At 62.8% G+C, this 26,019-nt stretch overlaps 1 protein-coding gene across 1 annotated transcript in view; it reads left to right on the top strand.

Moving 5' to 3' along the window:
• Positions 1 to 25,812, top strand: part of PHF2 (PHD finger protein 2) — a 75,774-nt gene extending 49,962 nt beyond the window's left edge. Inside the window, exons 4-22 of the mRNA XM_047829689.1 lie at positions 1,145 to 1,305; positions 3,281 to 3,422; positions 6,024 to 6,210; positions 7,047 to 7,209; positions 7,841 to 7,928; positions 8,290 to 8,396; positions 9,587 to 9,678; positions 10,483 to 10,572; positions 11,499 to 11,867; positions 12,838 to 12,957; positions 13,129 to 13,244; positions 14,669 to 14,847; positions 14,925 to 14,995; positions 15,707 to 15,867; positions 20,042 to 20,316; positions 21,499 to 21,594; positions 21,864 to 21,973; positions 22,971 to 23,322; positions 23,871 to 25,812. Of these exons, the coding sequence (XP_047685645.1) occupies positions 1,145 to 1,305; positions 3,281 to 3,422; positions 6,024 to 6,210; positions 7,047 to 7,209; positions 7,841 to 7,928; positions 8,290 to 8,396; positions 9,587 to 9,678; positions 10,483 to 10,572; positions 11,499 to 11,867; positions 12,838 to 12,957; positions 13,129 to 13,244; positions 14,669 to 14,847; positions 14,925 to 14,995; positions 15,707 to 15,867; positions 20,042 to 20,316; positions 21,499 to 21,594; positions 21,864 to 21,973; positions 22,971 to 23,322; positions 23,871 to 23,959 (2,968 nt within the window). The 3' untranslated portion in view covers positions 23,960 to 25,812. The remainder of the gene's footprint in view (positions 1 to 1,144; positions 1,306 to 3,280; positions 3,423 to 6,023; positions 6,211 to 7,046; positions 7,210 to 7,840; positions 7,929 to 8,289; positions 8,397 to 9,586; positions 9,679 to 10,482; positions 10,573 to 11,498; positions 11,868 to 12,837; positions 12,958 to 13,128; positions 13,245 to 14,668; positions 14,848 to 14,924; positions 14,996 to 15,706; positions 15,868 to 20,041; positions 20,317 to 21,498; positions 21,595 to 21,863; positions 21,974 to 22,970; positions 23,323 to 23,870) is intronic.
• The last annotated feature ends 207 nt before the right edge of the window (positions 25,813 to 26,019 follow it).

Here is a 26,019-nt window from a genome sequence, read left to right as displayed (position 1 = left end):
ACCCGTCCTCGGTCCAAGTCTGTCCCAAGTCAGCTGCGGATCTGTCCCCCGCACGCGCCTGCTCTCCTCCAGCCCTTAGTCCCTCAGCTGTCTGCCGTCACCTCCCCTGTTCCTCCACCCCTTCACCCACCACTGCCTCCTGGTCCGTGCACTGAGGCTCCTCCCTGGTCGCGGTGTCCAGCCTGCTCCCGCGGCAGCTCCCCGTCCGTCCACACAGCCATTGGATTGACCTCCAGCTGTCGTTGCCCTACTCAAGCTGTCCAGTGGCTCCCCAGTGCTCTCGGCACGAGGCAGAGGCCCACTGCTGGGCAGATAGGCCACCGCAGCTGCTGCGCGCTCAGCCCGCTCACCCCCTACCCCCGGCTGCTGGGCTCCTTCTCCCTCCCCACCCCTGGCCACATTCTCCCCACCCCAGGGCTTGGCTGGCACCCCCCTTCTGCCTCTCAATCCTGCCCCTCCAGGCCTGGACAGGCTGCTCTGACGCTGACCCCTGCTGTCTTCCCCCTGAGCTCTGCTCTCAGCGGTGGGCTTACGGCCTTGCATGCTTGTCTGATGGAAGCCCATCTCCAGCGTCACCACGGGGGCTCTCCAGCTGGGCCTCAAAGGTCCCTGGTGCCCCGGGCAGTGCCCAGCACGCAGCTGGGCAAGCTGGGCAGGGGAGCCACTGACCGCAGCACCCCAGGTTGCCCTTGGACCCTGTGCTTGGCTTGTGCAGGGAGTGGATTCTCCCTGGAAGGGGTTTGTCTCTATCTGCTGTGTCCTCGGGCCCAGCCCCAGCGCCGTGCAGGATCTAATCTCTGCGCACATGGGAGGAATGTTATGGAGGGTGGGCAGGTAGGGCAAGGGGCAGGGGAGGGATCCTGCCCACGCTCTGCCTTTCTCTGCCGTGGTAGGAGGGTTGGTCTCTGTGTTTCCCCTTCCTGGGCCTCCTGGACCTTGAGGTCCAACGTCTGTGATGGATGTGGGTCCAAGCCACGTCGCTCCCCCATGACCCCCGGGCACGGTGCTGGGGACGAGCCCTCCTCCCAGGGCGTGGGAGCCCGGGTTGCATGTCTCCGGCCCTGAGGCCCTATCCAGGCCTGTCCCGGTGCTGCGGGGCCGGGACCCTGGCCGGCGTGACCTCCGACCCCCACTTTTCCCGCAGCGCGGAAGACGTGGTGGTCCGTGTGCCTGGCAGCCAGCTCACGCTGGGCTACATGGAGGAGCACGGCTTCACTGAGCCCATCCTCGTACCCAAGAAAGACGGGCTGGGCCTGGCGGTCCCAGCCCCCACCTTCTATGTCAGTGACGTCGAGAACTACGTGGGTGAGTGGCCACCCTGGAGCCTGCTCGCCTTAGGCCCTGGCTGGTCCCCATGCTGTGTGAGCACTGTGATTCGGGGTCTCCGTGTACGTTCAGGGCACTCTTCTTAGAATGAGACCCCATGTCCCACTAAAATGACACGTGACCCTGGCCGTCCCCCCAGTCAGTTATTCTGACTGCTAAGGGGTCTGTCTTGGGACCCTTTCATTCTGCCAGCTGCAAAACCCATTCTGTTGGGTGCTGATGGCGGTAATGGAGGGCCCCTGCCTTTGAGGTTTGTGCTGTGCCCCCCTCAGCCTCTCCTGGGCCAGCCTGGGGCGCCCTTGGTCTGCCCCAGGACCCTTCCTCTCTGGATCCCTCCGGCTCCCGCTGGTGCTGCCCTGTCCAGCCTGTCTCCTGTCCCCTTGGCAGCAACCAGCACTGTGGGCACCCTCAGTCGGGACACCTCCGGGCGGAGGGAAGAAACTGTATGCTTGGGCATCGTCTGTGAGGCGGGGCCACACGGCCCAGACTCTGAGGCCCCAAGGTGGCTGGGGCTCGGGGGTGTGGCCCGTGCAAGAGGAGGACAGAGCCCGAGAAGGCTGGTGCCCAGGCCCCCTGTGGCAGGCAGAGAGAAGGGAGCCCCATCGGGGCCATCTGTGCCCGGCCGCAGCCCCTAGAATAACAACTAAGATCTAGTTCACGCCTGCCAGGTGCCGGGCGTCACCGGTAGCTAGTGTCATCTTGCCACAGCTGGCACCCAGGCCCTGGCTCAGCTGGCCACAGAGAGCACAGAGGGCCGGCCCCAGGCACTGCCCGCTCGACCATAGCTCTGTCTGCGGGAGCTGGAAGCAGCTTAGCCGACGGGGAGGCATGTCTTAGAGGCTTGTGTTGTAAACGCTCTCCCTTCTCCTTACTTGTTTTATTATGGACATTTTCACACACACACACACACACACACACACACACACGCACACACACACCCCAAGAGAAGTAAACTCCCCTGTGCCCAGTACTGGCCACAAAACCACAAGATCTTGGCCGGCTTTCTGTGTCTGCACCCCCAAATTTAAAGCAAAGCTGTGGCACGTACATCACTTCTCCCACAGAAACCCCGGCACGGGCTCTGACAGATGATTTGACGTCGTTGCAGCCGCGGGCTGCTCAGTAGCATCAGAGCCCCGCCTCAGTCACCCCAGGCGCCCCAGACGCCCCTTCCAGTTCGCTGTTTGAATCAGAGCCCAGACCAGACCTACACACTGCGTGTGGATTTTATGCCTCTCAGCATCTCCCCATTCCCGAGGCTGTGGGAGGGTTGGGGTTGCTGGTCCTAGAGAACGTCCCACGTGGGGGATCTGGCCAACAGTGTCCCCGTGGTGTCATGTAACTCGCTCCTCTGTCCCCAGTGGTTCCTGCACCACCTGGACAGACACTCAGATTCACATTCAGGGGGACGGCAGCCGCTTCGGGGCTGGGGCGCTCCCGCCCGTCAGCCTGTGGTGCCTGGCCACCCGCACAGAAGGGCCCGTCAGCCCGCAGCCCGGGTCTGAGCGGCCCCTGGGGACTGTTGGGAGGGACGAGGCTGTTAGTCCTGTGCACCTTTCTCCCACTACTAATTAGGAGTCAGTGTGAGGAGCTCACCCTCGCCAGTTCCTTAAGAAACGGTCATCGGTGATTTTCACCCTGAACTTTTCCTCATCAACTACAGAAAACGTGGGGAAAATGTTTTCCCTTTAACTTACCGGATAACTTATTTCAGGATAATAAGTTGGAGCCCTAGAAGTGTAGGAGTTTTGGATTTTTTGATTTTTAAAATGTGTGTCCCATGTTGTTCATGTGGGGTTCCCGTCTGCCGGGCCCCCTCCCACGGAGGCTTGGGTCTCAGCCGCCTCCCTGCACCCCTGCCTCTCAGCAGGGAGCCCACAGGGCAGCCCGGTGCGGCGGGGGGCGGGCTGCATGCCCTGGCCCCTCACGGCCCCACCCCCTGCCCTGCCCGCAGGCCCAGAGCGGAGCGTGGACGTGACGGATGTCGCCAAGCAGAAGGACTGCAAGATGAAGCTGAAAGAGTTTGTGGACTATTACTACAGCACCAACCGCAAGCGGGTCCTCAACCTCACCAGCCTGGAGTTCTCCGACACCAGGTGAGGGCCCCCGGGCCGGGACTGCGGCTGCTGGGGGAGCCCGCACACACGAGCGAAAGCGGCATGTGGTGCTGGTCTGTTTCTCTTCTCAAGACCGGAAGTGATGCACTGTGACAAATTCAAACGGAACATAAGCAGCAAGACGCGGACTCCTCTGGCCTGCCCCCACCCCGTTCCCCAGAAAGAGCCACAGGCCACACCGCGGCATAGATTCTTCCAGAACGCACGTGCTCATGCTCGTGCATGACGTTCCTTGCGACACTGACGCTTGTGCACACACCACACCCTCACACGCTCCCACACGTGCCTGCACACATTCACAGGTGCACTCTCCAGTGCACACTGTGGGCACAGCAGGGTCGCACTCTGCACCTGCTCTCCCTGCGGCCCCAGCCTGAGTTCCTTGAGCCAGGCCTGCCCTGCTTGCTGCTGTTCTCAGGGTGGAGGGTCCTGCACCATGGCCGTCTGGACCTGCCTAGCCCCAGCTTCTGTGTGGTCAGGGGCTGGTCAGCCACCAGCACTGCCCCTTGTGCCATGGCCCTGCTCTCCCAGGACCACTGCTCTGCTGTGGCGTGGCCAACGCCTGCCCTGGCCCTGCCTTTCCTGCCCCTCTGTCAGATCCTCGCTGTTCTCCAGCTGGCCCTTTGCTCGGCACAAGACCTGAGTTGTGGCTGGTTTAGTTTAAGCATGATTTTACTTTCAGACCCTTTCCACCCTTGCCAACTTCTGAAAAGCACGTGTGATAGCCAGATAGCTTGTGTGCAGAAGGGCAGGTAGGAAAAAAGAGTTACTGAAAACCACACTGAGAAGGAGAATATAGAACTGTGCCAGGAGCCCAGACAGGATATTGTAACTGGATGCTGGGGTCTGTTTGAGCTTCCCGACAGCATAGGCGTAAAGGGAAATAGGATAGATTAGCGTATCGAGAGAAAGCTATCTCCTGCGGCTTCACAAGCAGGATTGTCCCCCAGGCTGGGTTCTGATGAGAGCATACTCAGGAGCTTGGTCTGCTGGCCAACCTGGGGGCTTCAGAGAGAGCTGCCCGCGTGGCAGAGCTGGGGAGCTGGTGCTTTGGTGTGTGGTTTCCCCTTGGGCCTCTCGGGGCCAGCCCTCTGCTGGCAGAAAATGTGTGGTGCCGCCAAGGATCACAGGGGTCGTGAACACGTCACACCAGGCCATTTGTGGGCTTGGTGCCAGGGCTGTCGAGGGGGAGAGGGTGGCTTCCACGTCATCAGTGCTGTCTGTCCCTGAAGACGCCAGCTGGGGCTGCAGGGGCCAGGCCTGATCACAGTCTGTCTGTGGCCATGTTAGGGTCTGTGGGGATCCTGCCGTGACTCACGTGTCCCCTGATCCCAGAGGCGCCTGCTGTGACAGTGACGTGTCAATTATGTGGACGTACGTCGTCACCTCTGCACTGTCACCCACGGTGGCCTCAGGTGCCTGGGGGCCATGGGACCCAGCCTGTCCATTCTGGGAGGCTGCAGGGAGCAGTGAGCCTCGGTGGCAGGAGGGCAGGCTGGCTGTGTGCTCGAGGAGCCGTCCAGCAAGGAAGTGAGGGCGTTTGTGGCCATGGGGGGAAGCGCTCGTGTGTGGTGTGCAGAGGTCTTCTCTCCTGTGGCAGCAGGGGGCCTGGGAGCCACCGTGGGCATGGACGGTGGGGAGGGGGGCTCAGGGGACAGAGAGGAACACCAGCTTGGGACAAGCCGGAGATGTCAAGAGGGTCTGCTGCTGAGGTCTGGAGGGCGGAGTGGTGGGGCCTAGCTTGTGGTTTGTGACACTCTTGTCTGGGCCGGCACGGCCTTCCGTGTGGAGCTGTGCGGTTCTGTCCTGCCTGAGGCGGCCAGCATGTGGATGTGTCACCGCGCAGGGCTGCTGACCTGGACGACTTTGATGCCATACTGGCATTTTTTATTAATTTTTTTTTAATGTTTATTTTTGAGAGAGACGGAGACAGAATGGGAATTATTTAGGGGCAGAGAGAGAGGGAGACATAGAATCCAAAGCAGGCTCCAGGCTCCGAGCTGTCAGCACAGAGCCCAATGCGGGGCTCGAACTCACGAGCTGCGAGATCATGACCTGAGCTGAGGTCGGACGCTCAACCGACTGAGCCACCCAGATGCCCCCATACTGGCATTTTAATCAGGCCAGTGACATTTAATTGAAAAGGCCACCTTTGCCTGTCTGTGTCTTCCTTGAAGACGAGTTAGCTGGTCTGACAATGACCGATGTGGCTCCTGGCTCCAGGTCCCCTGTGGTCTGCTCTGGAGACCAGCGGCTTCTCACCAAGCGATATCCAGCAGCACCCTCATGGGCCCACCTGGGCCATCCCCTTCTGGGTCCTCAGGGAGGGGCGTTCTCTGGCCTTCCCCCTCCCCCAACTTTGGATGGAGAGACCCCATGTTAGGCACCTGCTGTGGCTGCACCCGGCGGCCAGCTGCGATCTGCCCCTGCAAACCTTAGTTTGCTCATCTGTAAAATGGCCGTGTCACATAGCCCCGGGTGGAGAACTGCTGAGGGACGTGCACCACCTTTCCCGCCTGGGGGCCCGGCAGGTGCGGGGGAGCTTCCTGCCGCCGATGCCCCTCCTCCTGTCTCCCCCAGGATGTCCAGCTTCGTGGAGCCACCTGACATCGTCAAGAAGCTGTCCTGGGTGGAGACCTGCTGGCCGGACGACGCACTGCTGGCCAAGCCCAAGGTGACCAAGTACTGCCTGATCTGCGTGAAGGACAGCTACACCGACTTCCACATTGACTCGGGGGGCGCCTCTGCTTGGTACCACGTGCTCAAGGTGGGCACACCCGCCTCCACGAGCAAGGCCGCCTGCGGTCCCCACGGCCCCCATGGGGCCAGCACCTGGGGGGCTTGGGCATGTGTTTCTCCGGTCCTCGGGAGATGGGGGTGGGGGAGCCTCGGGGCCAGAGTGGCCCAGATGTGTTGCCTTTTTCTGGGGAAGGGTGAGGCTCATGAAGCCCACTGGAGGGGGCCTGACGCTCTGTATTCCGGACCCCTAAGGAGGGGAGTGCGGTGCTGGGAAGGCTTCCTGGAAGAGGAGGCGAAGGAACGTGTGTAGGGGCCCACACAAGAGCGGGGAGGGCTGGGGGCCCCTGCCAGGGGACAAGGGAGATGTGAAGACAAACAGAGAAGGAGATGCCAAGTCTTGGGCTCAGGCACCGGCCCCGGGTCTCCCTGCACCTGCCTGAGCCTGACTCGTGGGGCGGCGGGGCTCATGGTCCTGGCCCTGTGGAGTGCTGAGTGTGGGGCGGGCCGGAGCCTGGCCAGGGGGGCCATCCTTCCATCTGCAGCCCAGACGCAGGAGGCTCTCAGGAGTGGAGCAAGTCATGACACAGCGGGGCTGCCCCTGCCACACGTGGCATTCCCAGTGTCGCGCAAGCGTGGCGTGTGGGGTGCCCAGGCTCTGGTGCCCATAACCTTTCCACAAACTGACTCCTGAACTGCAAGGCCCGTGTGGCCCCAACATCTCCGGGAAGGGACGGTGTCCCTGGGTGTCCACGGTCCCTGGGCAGTGGCCGGCTCTGCCCCCCAGCGGTGTCCCCTGCCTGTGGTGCCCCCGCCCCCCAGCGTCCTGGGCGGTGGCGGGCTCTGCCAGTGGCCTCTTGTTGGCAGGGGGAGAAGATCTTCTATCTCATCAAGCCGGCTTCGGCCAACATCTCCCTGTACGAGCGCTGGCAGTCGGCCGCGAACCACAGCGAGATGTTCTTTGCAGACCAGGTGGACAGGTGTTATAAATGCACCCTCAAGCAGGGCCAGACGCTCTTCATCCCCTCAGGTGAGCATCCGCGGGCTGTCCACCTTGTCCTGGGGCCCTGGGAGCCGGCCCTGTGCCCCGCGTTTTTGCTCATCTGGACAGTTCAGCCTGAGGAGGAGGAAGGGCCTTACAGGCCTCATGCTGCTTCACCCTGAGACGTTCCTCCTTCTCCAGAAGGCCTCTTGCACGTAGCATGATGTCAATACCTAAGCAGCCGCTGCTCACATTTCCTAATTGCAGATATTTTTTCCCCCATTTTTAATCAGGATTGAATAAGGCCTCATACTCCTATTCGTTGAGGTGTTCGGAGTCCTTCCTGAGAGACCCCTTCCTCCCCCGGGTTCCCCCCTTCCCCCCGGCCACGGTGACATCCCCATGTGGCCCAGGTTCCCCTCTGAGGACAGTCCGGGGACCAGCCCAGCTCTCCCAGGGCTATGGCAGCTCGGCTTGGGCCCCCCACCCCCACCCCCACCCCCACCCCTATGTGTGGAGTTTGGGGTGCTGGGCAGCCCAGGCCTGGGTGGGAAGCTCCTGGGCCTGGGCCAGGCAGGAAGTGCACTGAGCAGCCCGGCCAGCTTGGACGAGGGCACCAGGACAGGCTGGAAGGAGCCTCGAGTACCACGAAGGGCTGGCCACCTCCCTGTCTCCCCAGGCTGGATTTACGCCACGCTCACGCCTGTGGACTGCCTGGCCTTCGCGGGACATTTCCTCCACAGCCTGAGCGTGGAGATGCAGATGAGGTAGGGCCACGCCGGCCTGGGTTCCACCAGGCAGGTCCCCTGCTGCCAGGCCGGTGTGGTGGCGTCTCCCCTGAGTTCTGGGCGTGCCGTTAGCCTCTTCCTTGGGAGGTGGGCTGTGATCTCGCAGGGGCCCCTGAGCGGCCCGGTCCCTGCGTAGCCCCAGTGGCCCTGGCCCATGGAGCTCGTTCCCATGTGGTCCCCCACTCCTCCCTGCTGCTCTGGGCCCGTTGTGGAGGCTGGGGCAGCATAGCCGCGCTGTGGCCTTGTCACAGCTGTGACTCGTGACTCTGGCGTGGGCTCACGCTTAGTGTCGCCCCCTCAGAGCTCAGTGCTCTGGACAGTTCTTTGCTATGGTTTCCAGAGCATATGAAGTGGAAAGGAGATTGAAACTTGGCAGCCTGACTCAGTTTCCCAACTTCGAAACTGCCTGCTGGTACATGGGAAAGCATTTGCTGGAGGCGTTTAAAGGTACGGATGTCCAGGTTGGCGTCTCTGCCTGTGGGTGGAGCACAGCCTTCGAGGGGCCTGAGCCCTGCTCTGCAGTGTGGGGCTGGGGGGTGCTGGGCAGGGTGGTTCATGTTTTGGAAAGAACGCTGGTGTGTGTCCCCGGGCCTGGTGTGCGCAGCCTTCTTGGCTCCTGGTGGGGCTCAGTTGGGATGTCAAGAGGCCTGAGGGTCTGCCTGGCTCCCAGCTGCCAGCTGAGGACCACTGCAACGTCCCTGCCATCCTAGGGGTGGGTGTGCCTGTTGGGGTCCCCGCGGAGGCTTGTGGGAAAGGGGTGGGCCCCTTGGGTCCCTGCTGTCCGTGGACACCCAGCTGCCTTGCACCCCAGGCCTTCAGGGTCAGTGCCTGGCTCCTACAGCCAGCTGAGACCCCTTCCTCAGGGCAGGGGCTCTGGCTCCTGTTAGAGATGGGAAAGCTAAAAACTGACCTTAGTCCTGGCTGGCCAGGTTTCAATGAAATTCATCCATTGGGCTCCAAATGCAGAGCACTTCACCCTGGCAGGGGCGTGTCTAGGAGGGAGTCCAGTCCTGCCCCCGGGGCTCATGGTAGGGAAGTGAGACGGGGGCAGCTTAGGCAGAGCAGAGCCCCCCCCCCCCCCCCCGCTGGAGACGGCCTGATGGGGTGACCACTGACCATGGACCCGCATGTCTGTCGTGGTGACTCGGAGATCAGGCCGCTCGGCCTCTGCAGCAAGCTACCCGGCCGGAAAGGGGGCACTCTGTCCCCTTCCTGGGGGCTCGCACAGCCCCCCAGGGCGTCTCTGAGACCGTGCTTGCCCTGGCCCACCACCGCAGGGACACGCCGTGCCGCAGCTATGCAGGGGCAGCGTGTGGTGTGGGTGCGCCTGTGGCCCCTCACTGAGGTGGGCGGGGAGCCACGTGGAGGGGGAACACCTGGACCCTGCGGGTGGACGGTGGGGGTGGGGGGAGCGCCAGTCCTGCCCTCGCGGGGCACCTGGATTGGGTCCCCGAGGTTCCGAGAGCAACCGTTGGCAGTTGGGCAGGTGGCAGTGGGCAGAGGTCCGTCCGGACTCCGCCCCTGCCCCACCCACCGCGTGAAGTAGCCCGCAGGCGGTGGGCGGGGAGGGGCGGGGAGGGGCGGGGCGGGCACACGCCCACGCCCACCAGATCAAATCCCTCTGCCTCCCCACCCAGGTTCTCACAAATCTGGGAAGCAGCTGCCCCCTCATCTAGTCCAAGGAGCTAAAATTCTCAATGGTGCTTTTAGATCATGGACGAAAAAGCAGGTAGGGAGATGTGCCCCATGTGAGGGGGCAGAGGGGTGGGTCCGGGCGGGGAGCCTTTCCTCTAGTGGGAGCCAGCCTGTGAAGAGCTCACCTGTAGTGGGGTAGGGGGAGCAGTGCCCCGCCCAAGGCGCAGCGGGGGGGCCCAGGGGCCTGGAGAGTCTGCAGGGGGTAAGGTGGGTGGTGGAGATACCATGGAGTGCCCCTGAGGGGGCAGGGCCGGGTGGGGCAGGGGGGCCCAGGACGTGAGCTGGGATCAGCCTCTTGGCCCTGGGCCCATCTAGGCATCAGCTCATCAGCTCAGAAGTGGCCTTTGCTCTGTGATGTGGGCATCCCTTTACACTGTGTCCCCACATTGTGCCCTCCACAGCAACAGACCTTTTACCCTACAAGGTGCCCCCAGCAGCACTGCCCTGTCCTGCACCCCCTGCCCCGCCGTGTCCCCCAGCAGCGCTGTCGGGTGATCCCCCAGGGCTGTCCTATATCCACATCTCTGGCTTCAAGGCCTGGAACAGTATCTGGTGTCCATCCCACCTCCCCTCAGCCACATGGCCAGGTGTAGCAGCCTTGTGCCCAGGAAGAAGGGACCGCCCACGTCCACGCTCCAGCCAGTGGTGGCCTCGGGCATGTCGTCCTTTCTGGGACTTTGTTTCTCCACCTGTGGAGTGGGGTCATGACAGAGCCTTCCCCCTGCCTGTCTGATGGGGCCTGGGTCGGAGGGCCCCTGTGGGTGGGAAGGGGTGGGGTGGCGTGGCCTAGACGGTAGACAGCAGCACCCAGCCCGGGCCTGTGTGTGTTGTCCTTCAGGCTTTGGCGGAGCATGAGGACGAACTCCCAGAGCACTTCAAACCTTCCCAGCTCATCAAAGACCTCGCCAAAGAGATCCGGCTCAGCGAGGTAGGGCGGACCCCCGGAGGCCGCCGACCCTGGCAGGGGGACCCTCTGCCTGCCTTCCCTGGCCCTTCCCAGAGCTGCCCGCCAGGGACAGTGGTGTCTGAGATGGCTCCTCCCCCAGCCCTCTGGGGCAGGGTCACCGGCACAGTGCAAACTCCTAGGCACCTGTGGCTGCCTGTGACCTCCTGGCAGGAGCCCTGGGAAAGCGGGATGGGGCTCCTCTGCAGCTTTCCCAAGGGGCGGGGAGGAGACTGGAGGAAGGACATTTCCAGCCTCTGGAGACCCTGCTTGCGTGAGCCCGGACTGCCCCCAGCTTCTCTGTGCTGCAGGGTGGGACAGCAGTTCCCACCAAGGAGGCGGAGGGGTCAGGTAGCTGATGGTGTAGACGAACGGCATCCTGTCGTGTGGGTACTGTAGATGGATGTGTCACATGATGGTGTAGACAGATGTGAGGGTGTCCTATGGATACTGTAGGACAGACACGAACATGTCTGGTAGATGGTGTAGCCAGGTGTATCCTACGGACCCTGTAGGACAGATGTGAGCGTGACCCATGGGTGGTGTAGACGGGTGTATCCTATGGACACGGTAGGACAGACGTGAGGGTGTCCCATAGGTGGTGTAGGTAGTGTATTCTACAGACGCTGTAGGACAGACGTGAGTGTGACCCATAGGTGGTGTAGATGGGTGTATCGTATGGATGCTGTAGGACAGACGTGAGTGTGAGGTGGTGTAGATGGGTGTATCGTATGGATGCTGTAGGACAGACGTGAGTGTGAGGTGGTGTAGATGGGTGTATCCTACGGATGCCATAGGACAGATGCAAGCATGTAGACGGATGCTCTTTTCTGCTGGGTTGTCTCCCACGGCCTGGGCTGAGGCCCTCCTGGCAGGAGGTGGCTGACCACCTCTTCTTGTCCTTGCCCCAGAATGCCTCCAAGGCCACCCGACCTGAAGTGACCCCGGCCATCTCCTCAGATGAGGTCTGTTTTGGGGACCGGGAGAAGGAGGAGCCCCCATCCCCTATTGAGGCCAGCCCTCCTCGGTCCTTCCTGGAGAAAGTGTCCAAGAAAAAGACTCCCAAAACCGTGAAGATGCCCAAACCGTCCAAAGTCCCCAAACCCCCCAAGCCTCCGAAGCCCCCAAAGCCCCCCAAGCCCCTAAAGCTCAAGGATGGGGGCAAGAAGAAAGGGAAGAAGTGCAGGGGGGCAGCCTCTCCCACCATCCCCAACCTGGACCTGCTGGAGGCCCACACCAAGGAGGCGCTTACCAAGATCGAGCCACCCAAGAAAGGCAAGGTGGGTGGTCTCACCCTCCTGTCAGAGGGTCCACAGACACCTCAGAGGCTGGCCTGCGGCCCAGAACCAGGGCTGCCGTGTCCTTGTACTAGGGGCTGGGGGCAGGTGAGCTGTGCCCAACGAGCTTGGCACAGGGGGGACAGAGCCTCCCAGTGAAGGCAGTGGTGTCTGTGCTGGGACGGGGGTCCCACACGGGGTCACGCAGGGGGACGAGCTGGCTGAGTCTTCTCTGGGACCTGAAGGTGGGCCAGGCACCCACGAGAGCAGTGGGGGGGGGGGTGGGGGTAGAAGTGGGGGACTGGCGATGTGGGCAGTTAATTGAGGGGCCTGAGCCCCCATAATCAGTGAGAGAGGCAGGCCTGGCCCTGACCAGTGTAACCAGAGGGCCTTAGGCATGGGCTTCAGGGACAATGAGACACTGAGACCTGGCCCCATTGAGTGATCTCCTGCTAGTGGGAGGCTGATACCCCTTCTCGGGGAATCACTGACAACCAGGGCCAGTGTCACAGGGTTCCAGTGGGGCACATTGGTTTTCCTTTCCTTGAGGCAGAGAGGGTGGATGAATGAACAAATGAACAGGTGGATGGATGGCAGGAAGAGGGAGGGAGGGCATGAGGAGGGGAGGGTACATGAATGGGTGGATAGGTGGGTGGATAGATGGGGTGGTGGGTGGGTGGGCGGATGGATGGATGGATGGATGGATGGTTACGATGGTGGGTGGGTGGGTGGGTGGATGGGTGGGTGTTTGGGGTGGATGGATGGATGGAGGGGATGGGATGGTGGGTGAATGGGGTGGATGAATGGATGATGAGTGGATAGATGGGGTGAGTGGATGGGTAGCTGAGCTGCCGCACGTGAGCCAGCAGGAGGCAGGGGCTCTGTGCCATGTGGCTCTCACTTTGCCCTGTAGCCTCAGAGATCCTTGACCCTCTCCTGTGTCCACTGCTGGGTCATGACTGCTATTTTCTAGGCCACAAAGGGTGTCCTGAGTGTGCCCAACAAGGAGGTGATCAGTTCACAGAATGATGTGGAGAGGCTAGAAATCCGAGAACAAACTAAGAGCAAGTCAGAAGCCAAGTGGAAGTACAAGGTGAGGAGTGTGTGCGTGTATGCGCACGTTTGCACACACGTGAGCCTAGGCGCTACAGAGAATGGGGTTCCTGGATGATGTGGTCCGAGGGAGGAGGCCGGCCAGTCCCAACACCTCCGCCCACTGGCTGCCTGCATGCAGCCCAGTGACAGCCCTGGGTTTGCTTTTCAGAACAGCAAACCCGACTCCCTGCTGAAGATGGAGGAGGAGCAGAAGCTGGAGAAGTCTCCTCTCTCAGGAAACAAGGACACCAAGTTCTCGTTTTCTTTCAACAAGAGACTGCTGGGGTACGTGCACACTCAGCCTGCAGGGGCAGGCGCACGTGCTTGCACACAGCACACACGCACAGAAACGCACCCCACATCACACGGGCTCGTACACGCTACACACACCCCCCACATGCACACACACGACCTCCTGGAGGGGTCCCCAGGTGAGCCCCCCCCCACCTTCCAGAGCTGGCTGACATCACCAGGCAGAACCTTTCCCCACCTCCCAACCTGATAGCTCTGGTGGGTGGAGAGGGGCCAGCTGGTGTGTGCTTGCAGAGGGGAGAGCGTGACTGGGTGGCCTCCAGCCCAGTCGCTGTCCTGGGCTGGCACAGAACACGTAGGGTGGGTCAGGGTCCTGGCCTCGGGGCTCAGAGGCCTGTGTGAACCCATCGTTCTCAAATGTGCCCCAAATTATGGCTGTGATGGAGGCTGTGGAGGATAGAAGTGCAGGGCTTGTGGGGCCCGAGAAATCGGGACGGCTTCCTGGTGGAGGTGGCACTGAGCTGAGAGACAGGAAGGGTGTGTGTGGGAGTGGGCATGGCGGTGTTCCAGACGGCGGAAGGGGTCTGTGTCTGCCGAGCAGCTTGGCCGCCGAGAAGCCCCTTGTCAGCCAGGGTCCCACGCGCAGATGCTCGCTGAGTCTGAGGTTGGGGTGGGCGCCCCCCGGCTGGGAAGCAGTACATCCCAGTGGGAATGGGGCCAGTTTTCTGCCGTGGGCTTCAGTTTCCTTGTTGCAGGTGGTGGGGAAGCAGGGCGGGGGCAACGTCCAGCGCCGTGCAGAGCCTGGCCCGACATCCCGTTGGTCCCAAGACCTCTAGACAGTGTGCCGAGACTGCTCAGTGAGCAGGGGCCTGGGTCTGGTCTGGGTGGTCTTGGGGCCCAGAGGCCTGTGGGGAAGGGCCCGTCGCCTGGACCTCGTGGCCCTGAGCACAGGCTTGATTGTCTGAAGCTCGGTTGCTGGGCGCTGAAGCTTTGGAAATGGAGAAGGCAGCGGTGGATGGGACTCTGTGCGTGCACACGTGCGCGTGGACACCATATCACAGCTGTGTGTGCATGCCGGTGTGCACATCCAGCAGGGCTCCCTGCCGCCTGGTGTGTATGCTTCAGATGCTGGCAGTTGGAGCTGCCCTGTGGGGAGCAGCGGAAGGCCCAGCCCTGGCTTGCTGTCCCCATTGCTGGACGCGTCGGAGCCCCGCCTCACCCGAGTTGAATGATAGCTTTTAGAACATTGTGTCTGCACCGCAGTCGGAATTAATTTTTCCAACACAGCTCCACGGGGCCCCCAGGCCGTGGATGCTGGCTGCCTCTGAAATCGAGCTGGGAGCAGAGCCTCGGGGGGGGGGGGGGGGGGGCGGGGCGGGGGGAGCACACCCTCCAACAGCTGGAGGACGGGCCGGCCGCTGTCCCATGGTGCTGACCGGCCCGCGTGTGCGCCGCAGCTCCAAGGCCCTGAAGCCGCAGCCTGGCCCCGGCGTGTTTGGGGCCGTGCAGAGCTTCAAGGAGGACAAGCCCCAGCCCGTGCGGGACGAGTACGAGTACGTGTCCGATGATGGGGAGCTCAAGATTGACGAGTTCCCCATCAGGAGGAAGCGGAGCGCCCCCAAGAGAGACTTGTCCTGTGAGTGAGGGCGCAGGGGGTGGGGGGCGGCCGTGCTCCCGTGGCCTCTGCCAGACGCATCTCTGCTGTGCTTTCAGTCTTACTGGACGGGAAGGAGCCGCTGCCCACGCCCGTTACAAAGCCAAAGCTGGACTCGGCACTCTACAAGGTGTGTCTGCCCCGGGTCCCCGGGAGGCCAGGCCACACGCCCGTCCCTGTCTCTGGCCGTCCTGCTTCGCAGGGGACGTGGCTCATCTTCATGCTCCCCGGGCGTTTCCATGGGGGTTGGCCTGGGTTCTGGAGTGGGGCCATGGACCCACAGGGAGGGATGAACGCAGGGGTGGGACTCAAGGAGGGTCTTCGGGTCTCTGTGGGTGGCTGTGCCACCGTGAAGATGATGAATGGTGGGGGGAGTGGGACCAGGCCTGCCGGGGGTCCTGCACCATGGTGGGGGGGGGTGGCTAAGTTAGGCTGCGTCCAGCCCAGGACACGGTGGCTGTTTGCAAGGAGGCCAGGGGTCCCCAGAGCCACCTGCCAGTGGCTGTTAACTGGGGCTCTGCGTGTGGGCCCGTGCTCCCACCGGCTCCCTGCCCACCCACACGGGCTCTCCTCCCATCTGTTGTCAGTACCGGCGCTCCTGTGGAAGGCTCCGTGAACCAGGGTTTCCTGGGGAAATAGGGCAGCCTTCCGGGACAGGCCCCTGGGGCCCGACAGAAAGCTCTGGGGTCTAGCCGTTTTGTGTGTGTCTGGCCAGCAGGCCCCGCAGTGCTTGTTCTAAGGGCCGGCTCTTGAAAGACTGTGAGAAACCTGTTTGTGGCCAGAGGGAGACAATAGCTGTCCCTCAAGCCCTGTCTGATGCGTGGCTCTATCCCCGCGGCAGAGTGACGAGTCCTCTGATGAGGGCTCGCTGCACATCGACACGGACACCAAGCCTGCCCGCAACGCCAAAGTGAAGAAAGACAGCGGGGGCTCAGCCGCGGGCATCCTGGACCTGCTGCAGGCCAGTGAGGAGGTTGGAGCGCTCGAGTACAACCCCAACAGGTAGGCCTGCAGGGCACACGTGGGCTCTCTGGGCCTACGTCCCAGAGGTAGGCTGGCCAGGGAGGTGAGTGGGCGCTGGCCTGCTGTTCTCGAAGGTCTGTGGAGCCCCTGAGTAAGGGCACGGAGCTCCCCCCGACCCTGCCACAGTCTTGGACACCTGCACTCAGAGGAGGCTGAGCGGCTGCCCTCCTTGGGGGAATGCGGAGAACCAGGGCTGGGCTGGGCTCCTGGCTGGGAGGTCTAGCAGTCTCTATCTAGACGCTTCCCAAATGCTGTGAAGGTAATGTAGGAAATTTTCCATGGCCTGTGCCCAGCCTCCGAGTCAAGGGCACCTTGTGTCTCTGGGACCCAGGGCTTCAGAGACCTCACCCTGCAGGGAGAGAGAATGTCGTTTCAGAGCCTGGGGACAGGAGAGACGTGCCCTGGGAGGGGCCACACCTGCCAGGTCCCCAGATGACCGCACCCATCCGGGGGCACGTGCAGACCCACCCAGATTGCCGTTGACCACTGTGTGCAAACAGACATGCACTTGCCTGGCAGGGTTGGGAGCCCACTTGCGGCTGTGGGGGCCCCTGGATGCCGAGATTCCTCCTGCCCAGGCCTGCTAGGCCCCAGACCTGCGATCCGAGAGACACGGATTAACCCCTCTGGGCTCGTTTCTCTGGTGATGGTCCCAGCTGAATTCTCTGCCCATCCAACTAATTTTGTTTTTAAGCATTGTGGTCATTTTTTGCTCACGTGGAATTGCCACAAGTACCACAGACAGATAACCGAGGGGTCAGGGCCTCCCACCTGGGAGTTTGTCCCCTGCCCGTCCCCACGACAGCAGCGCGTTCCGGCGGCCCAGGAGACACTGAGGCAGCACAAGTGGCGGAGGCCAGAGCAGAATCCCTGTCCTGCCCGATGACAGAGCTTGGTGGGGGCCCGGGACGGTGGGCTGTGCTGGGTGGTGACATCCAGGCAGGAAGGGCTGGGCCTGAGGAAGGCAGGGCGCACGTGGCCTGCCCAGAACTCGGTCCCCTAGCTCTGCCCCCGAGACCGTGTTCCCAAAATCGCAGTCCTAGCGCTGCATGAGCTGTGGGGAGGCCGCAGGGCCCCCAGGAAGCGCATTAGGCGGCGATCGGAGAGGATTCTGGCTAAGTCACTTGGCTGTGTTTTCTTTCACGAATCACGGTGTTTTGTGCAATACTGTGTTCACAGGCAGCTGTAGGTGCTTTCTCTCGGCGTGTGGCTGGCAGTGTCTGCTGCCCTTTGGGGTATGCGTTTCCTGCTTGGCATTAAGTGGTTTCTGTACACGCACAGATATGAGTCCCTCGCGACAGAAATGCCCTGTGGCCTTTGCTATGGCGGGACCCTGGCCTGAGGCTTTGCCAAGAGAAGTCTGGCTGTGACCCCCTTTCCAGGAGGGCACTGGCCCCACGCGGCCTTGGGGTGCCCTTCTTCCGGAAAGAACCCTGGCTGGCTGATGCTCGGACTCTGGAGGGAGGGCTGCCGGTCCGAGGTGCACCGCTAACTGCCCTGCACACACACACGTGTGCCCCCACACACGTGTGCCCTCACACCCACCCGCACATGCACACGTGCCTGCCAGGCCCACCCGGACCGCCTGCTGCAGGCAGTCCCTCTCCCCAGTCTCCCATTTGGAGAGCGGGTCAGTTTTTGATGGTCCATTTGCTCTGTTTTAAGTATTAGCTGCTGGGAAAAAACAGCTGAAAAAAAAATGGAGGGAAATATGTTAATTTCTTGTGGATGGTTTGCTTAGCGTTTACCGCTGGGGATTGGGGGGAGGATTCTGGTATGATAATTGGAGGATTAAGAGATGAGTTTCCATGTGCACCGGCTAGACTTTGCTCCTTGGTGCGCCCGCCCTGCATGGACTGACCGCTGGCCCGGGCAGCATGCAGCCCTGGGCTCCACAGGCCTCCCTCCTGGGTGCAGCAGAGCTGGGCTGGGACCACGCCAGTTCCCCAGGGGAAGCTCCCGGTGGGTGTCCTGCCCCCCTGCCCTCCTGTCCCTGTGGGAAGCCTGGTGTCTGCCCAGCCTTGAGGCTGCGTGAGGGGGCCCAGAGCTTTGGGACGGGGCCGGACAGGGCCACATCCATGCCCCAGAGAGCCTGGTGCAGAGGGTGACGGGCCAGCCATTGGCTCCTGCTGTCTCCCCTGCAGGTCGGGGGTCTGTGCTGCTCAGAGACCACCGGTGACCGTGGCACAGCCGTGGTATACTGTGTGCTCCTGGCTAGGTCTGGACAAGCCTTTGCCTGTGCAGTGTGGACGGGGCAGAGGGTCCAGGAGCTCCCGATTCTGACCATCCGACTTGATTTCCCTATCGTTTTGGCTTTGGAACTGCAGTCCTGTTTGGTTGCAGCAGAAGCCAGGACACTGTGGTCCAGGGTATCTGGGGCAGAGCCCGAGAGGCGGTATTTGTGGGGATGCTGCTTGGAGAGCCCTCCCCAGCCCCCTCCTCTCTGCTCCGGACAGAGTCCCTGGCCTAGAGCCCAGCAGTGACCCAGCAGGACTACGTGTGTCCAAGCTTGTCTCACTGGGCCCCTGGGACCTGCAGGGACGCTCTGTGTCTGTTCTCCCTGGGGGCCGGCTGTATCTCCCCCAGCCTGCCGGCCCTCCATTTGAGAAGTTCTCACTTCTGAGCCGGGACTTGTGGCTCCTTCTCGTTATAATGGTCTTACTACTAAACGTGTTTCCAACACTTCTGGAAGATGGGGTGGGGGTGGGGGGCAGCATGAGAGAGGACGAGGCAGAGCCCCCAGCAGGGCCTGTGTGGACTGACACCCTGGGTGCTGCTTTGGGGTCACAGTAGCCTCGAGTGGGTCCATCCCCCAGGGCACATGGGGCAGGCAGGAGAAGCATGGATGTCAGACACCAGGGCTGGACCCTGCAGCCGCTGCCCAGGCCTTCTGGGTCTGTGATGGGGAGGAGGGCTAAGCGCCTGTGGCTTCCCCACCCCATTCGGGACTCCTGGTCCTGTCTCCCAGGGAGGGTCAGCTCAGGAGTGCCTGACACGGTGGTTTGGCTGGGGGCCCACAGGTCAGGGTGGGCGTCCTGTCCCACGGGGGTGAGGCCAAGGGCCAGAAACGGCCCCTGAAGGGAGATGCCTGCTGGGCCAGGCCCACTGGGAGCTTCCTGGGCTGGGTGTTGGGTGCCTTGCAGGGAGATGTGGAGGGTTGACCAGGGTGAGCTGTCTGTCCTGGTGCAGATAGGCTAGGGGGTGGAGCGGGGGGGGGTGGGGGGTGGGGGGGGGGGCTGGCTGCAAGGAAGCATGGGCTGGGGCAGGGGCAGGAAAGCAGGCCTGGCGGGGGGGTGGGACATGGAGCTGAGGTCCCTGAGAAGGCCCAGACAGATCCCATGCGGGGGTCTGCGGGGACGGGGAGGAGAGCACAGCACCCGGAGGAGCCCAGGCCTTGGCGGTGAGAGCTGTCCCCATCCAGCCTCGTCCAGGCTTCTGTTCTGTTGTGGGGGGGGGGGGGGAGGGGGGCTGCCACCCACCCCTCCCAGAGCCCAGACCAGCGGAGGATGCAGCGTCAGTCAGCAGCACAGCCTCACTGGGTATCTGGAGGGAGGGGAGTCAGTTCAGCTGGGAGGAGGTGATGGCTGGGGGGGGGGGGGGGGGGGGGCAGGTGAAGAGAATGTGGCAAGGGGGTCCGGCACTGCCCAGAGCCGGAGGGTGACAGGTGCCCGGATCAGGTCAGCAGAAGGTGGTGTTGGGAAAGCTGCCTGAGGGGGCGGCTGAGCGGAGCCGAGCTCAGGCCGGGCTGAGGTGTGGCCAGCAGGTAAAGAGCAGGTGGGAGAGAGCAGGCGCGATCAGAGGCCGGTACAGGCCCGTCCATCTGCCACCCTTCTCTCTCTGCCCCCTTCTGCTTCCTCTCTTCTCCTGTGTCCCCTCACCATGCCCTCTCTGACCCTGCAGCGTGTGGGGGCAAAGGGCTGGAGAAGGGGGTGGTTGGCTCTTTCAGAGAGGGAGTCATCAGCTACTGCTGTGCTCCACCCTGTGCCCTGTGCCACTGGGGGGTGGGGGCTACGTGGGCTGTGGACCATGGCCTATGGACTGCTTGCTGTGGGCTGAGTGCTGTGGGACGTGGGCCACGGGTCATAAGCCGTGGGCTCAGTGCTGTGGGCCGCGGCCTGTGGGCTGAGCGCCGCCTTTCTCTCTGTGTCTCCAGCCAGCCCCCGGCCTCCCCCAGCACGCAGGAAGCAATTCAGGGAATGCTGTCCATGGCCAACCTGCAGGCCTCCGACTCCTGCCTGCAGACCACGTGGGGCGCCGGCCAGGCCAAGGGCAGCTCGCTGGTGGCTCACGGTGCCCGGAAGAACGGGGGTGGTGGCAAGGGCGCCGGCAAGCGGCTGCTGAAGAGGGCAGCGAAGAACAGCGTGGACCTGGATGATTACGAGGAGGAGCAGGACCATCTGGATGCCTGCTTCAAGGACTCAGACTATGGTGAGGCCCTGGGGGTGCGGGCAGGTGCCAGCAGTGCCCCCGGGCTTCTGCTCATTCTGGGAGCTGGGCCGTCTTCAGGAGACAGGAAAGTCAGTCTCAGAAGCATATGGTCGCCACCCAGAAAGAGCCCCTCCCTGGCCCGTAGCCCACAGAGTCTCTCCGTCTGTGTGCGTCACGTCCTGGGCACAGACCTTCCTTCTCGCGTGCTCTGCCGTGGCTGCCTCACGTGTTGGCCCCTTCCAGCCACTCTCGGCCGCCTGCTGGCTTCTGCCTCTCAGCCACCACGGACGCTGCTGCTGGGAACGTTAGTGCAGGGGTGCCGTGTGGCCACGTTTGCAGTGCCTGTGGCGTGGACCTGGGACGGGGCGTTGCTGGGTTGGAGGTCCACGGCTGTTCTGCCCTCTGAGGACCGACCCCGCTACCCCCTCTGTGGCCACACTGTGGCATGCTCACAGACATGTTGAGACCACGGCCGTCCCGTCTGTCTCTGTGTGGGTCACAACACTGAGGCCCAGAGTGGCCCACATCCAAGGTGGGCAGTGAGCAGGGGGGGGCCTTAGGGCATGACCCTCCCCCCCAGCCCTCCAGGCCCTGCTCTTGGGGCTCCGGGCAGCTCTGGGGAGCTGCTGTTGGCCGCAGGGGAGGGCTCAGGAGTGAGGACCTGCCTCCACACCTTGGCCTGCCCCCCTGGGGATGTCTGGGGCCCAGGGGTGTGCTACCCTAGTGATGCAGGGTCTGCCTTCGGCACGGTCCCCGTGGCCCAAGGGCCTCAACTCCCCCCTCCTGCCCCTGGAGAACCCTCCCGAGGGGAGGTTGGGCCTGCCCTGTCGGGTGGACACCTGCGGGCCTGGATGTGGGGCCTGCCGTATTCTGACAGACTGACAGCAGTGAGCGCTGTGGTGGGGGCACCCGGGAATCCCCCCAGAGCTGCTGTGCGGGGCTTCCTCATCAAAGACTCGCTGGCGCAGGCCTGGGAGCTCTTGTCTGGCCAGTCCCTGCCCTTGCTGTGCCTCAGGGGGCCTGGGCTGGATGGCTCCCAGGGGACTTCTGCGCGCGCGTGTGTGTGTGTGTGTGTGTGTGTGTGTGTGTGTGTGGCAGCCATGACAGGAGGGACAGTGCTCTGCAGCTTGAAGTCCCCCGCTCTCAGCAGGGGCTCAGCCTCCCCCCGCCTCCACCTCCTAGTTTACCCCTCCCTGGAGTCTGATGAGGACAGTCCGGTCTTCAAGTCCCGGTCCAAGAAGAGGAAGGGCTCAGACGACGCCCCCTACAGCCCCACAGGTAGTGCAGGAGCCGGGGTTGGGGGACTGCCTGCGGGGGGCCGGCCCCTCACCTACATTGTCTGGATGAGCAGCCCTGGGGGGGGGGGTGTCTCTGCACCTGGCCTGGGGTGGGGGTCTGAGTCCACCTTCTGTGTGGCCCCTGCCTGCTGTCACCTGTCTTGCTGGCGTGGGGCCCCTCCCTGAGTTGTAAGGTGTTGGACACAGACTGACGCAGGGGTGCACAGGCATAGGTGGCCACTCGAGGCAGGCTGACGTTCTCTCCTGCAGCGAGGGTCGGCCCATCGGTGCCAAGGCAGGACAGGCCTGTGCGTGAGGGCACCAGAGTGGCCTCCATCGAGACTGGGCTGGCAGCTGCCGCAGCCAAGCTGTCCCAGCAGGTGAGACGGGCCCTGCCTGGGCTCAGCTCCCCAGATGCCTCTGCTCCTCACCCCAGCCCCCTGCCCAGGTCTCTGCTCCCCCCTAGCCCCGTGCCCAGGCCTCTGTTCCCCGCCAGCCCCTTACCCAGGCCTCTGCTCCCCCGCCCCAGCCCCCTGCCCAGGCCTCTGCTCCCCCCAGCCCCTTACCCAGGCCTCTGCTCCCCCCCCCCCCAGCCCCCTGCCCAGGCCTCTGCTACCCCCCAGCCCTGTGCCCAGGTCTCTGCTCCCCCCCCAGCCCCCTGCCCAGGCCTCTGCTCTCCCCCTCCCAGCCCTGTGCCCAGACCTCTTCCCCCACCCCAGTCCCTTGCCCAGGCCTCTGCTCTCCCCAGCCCCCTGTCCAGGCCTCTGCTCCCCTGCCCCCAGCCCCCTGCCCAGACCTCTGCTCCCCCAGCCCCCTGCCCAGGCCTCTGCTCCCCACCCCAGCCCTGTGCCCAGGCCTCTGCTCCCCCACCCCTGCCCCCTGCCCAGGCCTCTGTCCACCCCCAGCCCCCTGCCCGGGCCTCTGCTCCTCCCCCCAGCCCCCTGCCCAAACTGCCCAGTCTGGGAGCTGTCTCAGGCTTGGGGACATTTGAGTCTTGCTGATCCCTGTTCACAAGTTTCTGGGAGTGAAGGGGGTTGGGGAGGGGGGTACTGATGGCACATTCCCCCCCTCGGCCGGGAGTCAGGCTATGGGTGGAGGAATGGGGCAGGGGACACGTCCACTGCAGCTGAGTGGTGGTGCCACCTTCCATGTGTCCCCATGTCCAGGGCAGCTCACCCGCACGGGGACAACGGTGGTCCCTGCACGGGTCCCGGTGCTGCTTGGGTTCACGGGGGGGGGGGGGGGGGGGGGCGGGGGGGCTAGGTGTGGACCCAGCCAGGTCTCCTGGGGGCCAGCTGGCCCAACGCCAGGGGAGTGGCCTCACACAAGAGGCACCAGCCCCTGTGTCTGAGGCCCGGCCGCATGCTTTGTCCAAAGGAGGAGCAAAAGAGCAGGAAGAAGAAGAGCACCAAAAGGAAGCTGGCCCCCAACACCCCCTCGCCCTCCGCCTCGGCCTCCGCCTCTGCCAGCACCACCCCGGCCTCCGCCACCCCGGCCTCCGCCACCCCGGCCTCCGCCAGCACGGCCAGCAGCCAGGCCTCGCAGGAGGGCAGCTCGCCCGAGCCCCCGCCTGAATCACACAGCAGCAGCCTGGCGGACCACGAGTACACTGCGGCCGGAGCCTTTGCAGGGGCCCAGGCCAGCCGCGCCTCCCAGCCCATGGCCCCCGGGGTCTTCCTCGCGCAGAGGCGGCCCTCCGCGTCATCCCCCAACAATACTGCCGCCAAAGGTACCGCGCCCGCGTGCCCTCAGACTGCACGCTAGAGGACCACAGGTCCCCTCTGTCCCCAGGTGGCCACATCTACAGCCACGTGCTCAGCCAGGGCCCCTCACAGTGCGAAAGCTGCTCCTGCTCGCCTTGGCTTTGGGGCCCAGCTTAGAGCTGGGTGTCGTCGGCAGTGTGCCAAGGGGCCCAGGGTGATCCAGGCTCCCTGGGTGGTTCGGGGGCAGGACGGCTGGCTGCGTCCCCAGGTCCCCACTCTCACCCCCAGACCCCCGATCTGCCTGCACCCTGGCCCCCAGGCCCAGCTGGCTGTGGACAGGAGTGTGGCTCCCGCCGCCAGGAGGAGGGCTAGGCCTCACTCCCTTGTGGTGCCGTCCCCCCCCCTCATCCCACAGCCTCGCAGCAGGGCACTTTGGTGACCACTGGTGGGTCCGCGGAGTCTGGAGCCCCGGGGCTCAGGCCCGCAGGCCTGTCTTACAGAGAAGATGGGGGCTCCAGGAGGGGAGGTTCCTCTCGAGCTCTCACACCCGCCACTTTTGTGTCTCTGGCTGCAGGAAAACGTACAAAAAAGGGCATGGCCACCGCCAAGCAGAGGCTTGGGAAAATTTTGAAAATTCATCGGAATGGAAAACTACTCCTTTAAAGTTTGGAAAGCCAGGATCCTTCCGCTCCGCTCAGGACCCCCGGAGCCCCGCTAGAACATCCGCCCCCAGGAGGGTGGCCGCGCTGCCTCACCCCAGGGAGGGCCTGGCCCCCTCCCGGCCACCACTCCCCCCCCACACGAGCATCTGTTGCTTCAGCAGGCGGAGCTCATCAACGTGGACAGATGTCCTTTCTCAAGTTGCTTAGAGTGACCAGTTCCCGAAACTCGGCCCTGCCCACGTGAGGACCATTCCAGTTTCAGGACAACCTCCAGGCACCCCTGAGTGTGGGTGTGATTGCAGGGCCTCCGCAGCTCTGCTGGGAGCATGAGTCCTTCGAGGAAGGAGGAGTGAGCCAACGCTCACCAGGCCCAGAGTCTGAGCTGGCCACAGGCTGGTAGCCTCCAGAGGCTTAAAAAAGGCAAAGAACACTAGAGAGGAAGAGGAGGAGAAAATGGGATCTTGTGTGCCCCCCTACTCTTCCTGAGTGATTCTCAGTCCAGAGAGCGTTCGGCCCGGCCAGGAGAGGGGCCTCTATGCTCCGTGGCCGGCAGGTGGCGGGCCGGATGGTGGATGTCGTGCCCTGACCTGCCGGGGCGTTTGTTGGGATGCTGGGGCCGGCGGCAGGGTCTGTGTTAGTGGGTGGGGGCGCTATCGTGGGGTCCCCCTGGAAGGGTCGGGCCCAGCCACGACCTAGGGCCTGGGAGCCCAGGCTAAGCCATGTGGGCGGGCCCCGTCCAGCCCCACCGGCTACACTCGGAGAAGCACTTGTCAGCCGAGGCACCTGCCTGACGGGGCTGACGGCGGCTGGGCGGCCCAGGGACGCAGGGCCCGCACTTCTGTCTTGTCACCTGTCGGTGTTTGGTGTCGAGGCCACGGGCGGACCCCGGACCGCACGTCCTCCGCCCAGTGACACGGAGGGGCTGGATTTGTTTCTCAGGCAATCCTGTATTTTAATTTTAGATGTATCTCCTGAAGCATATTTTTCATAGAATGTAGCGTGTAAATAGCTTTTTAAATAACTTCTTTTTTATAAGAGTAAAAGTATCTTTAGGAATTTCTTTCTAGAGAGTCCTTCATTAACATTTATACGAGTTTTTTGCCGAGTCTGATGAGCAGTTGGGTTTCCAATGCTTCTCCTCTCCTTCTTTCTTTCTACTGTTATCGTCGGTATTCTTTCTTTCTCTTAGGAACTAAGGTATTGCCTGAAAAACAAGTGATGTCTGTGCAGCCTTATATCTGTCTTTACAGAAGCAAACCGCACGCACGAGACCTGTTCCAGACGCGATCAGAGAGGGGTCTTCAACTCGAATACCAGCTCTTTCTTTCCTTCTTGTTGGCGAAGGGGGTGGGGACGCCGCTATTTTATTAGCACCTTGTGAAGTGTTTCTGTGTTTTGTGATGCTGTAATTTATTAATGTTTGTAGCTTTTTATATTTGTACATTTCTTATGAGCTTTGTTTATACGCCCGTCCCAGGGCGCTGTGTCCATGCGCAGAAGTGGCCCGCGCTGCGGAGGGGGGGGGGTGCGGCCCCGCCCCCAGGCTGGCGGGCAAGGTCGCCGCCGGGCCCCGGCGGAGCCGCCCTGGCGTCTGCGAGGTTTCCTTTCCCGTCCTTGTTGAACATTTATATAATCTAACCCGGCCATCAAGCTGTTCTCTTTCTCTCTCTCTCTTTTATTTTTTAAAGTTTATTATTATTATTTGGCAACATGTACATTTCTAACAAAGTTTACCGTGGCTATTAAAGTGTTTTATTTCCCGATTCATATTACTCTTGTATCGAGTCCATGAGGTCTAAGGCAGCTTAGATCAAAGTTTTAAAAGAGTAAAAATATTTCAGGTTTTGTACAGAACCATGTCTGTGTCATTCCTGCTCATCCGCGGGAGGGGTGGCGGGAGGGGAGCGCGGGGCTGGGGCGAGGGTGGGCAGGCAGGCCAGGCGGGGCGGCCAGCCTTCTCCTCGGAAAGCCTTTGGATTGCCCGCGGAAAGCCAGAGTGCCCCAAGCCAGCCTGCAGGAGCGGCCGCCACGGCCCCGAGCACCACCCCCCCCCCCCCCCGG

This window comes from Prionailurus viverrinus, chromosome D4, assembly GCF_022837055.1.
Source record: "Prionailurus viverrinus isolate Anna chromosome D4, UM_Priviv_1.0, whole genome shotgun sequence".
In the NCBI taxonomy this organism is placed as follows: Eukaryota; Metazoa; Chordata; class Mammalia; order Carnivora; family Felidae; genus Prionailurus; species Prionailurus viverrinus.
The sequence above is the reverse complement of the archived record's forward strand: the minus strand, read 5'-3'. Positions and strand labels throughout refer to the sequence as shown.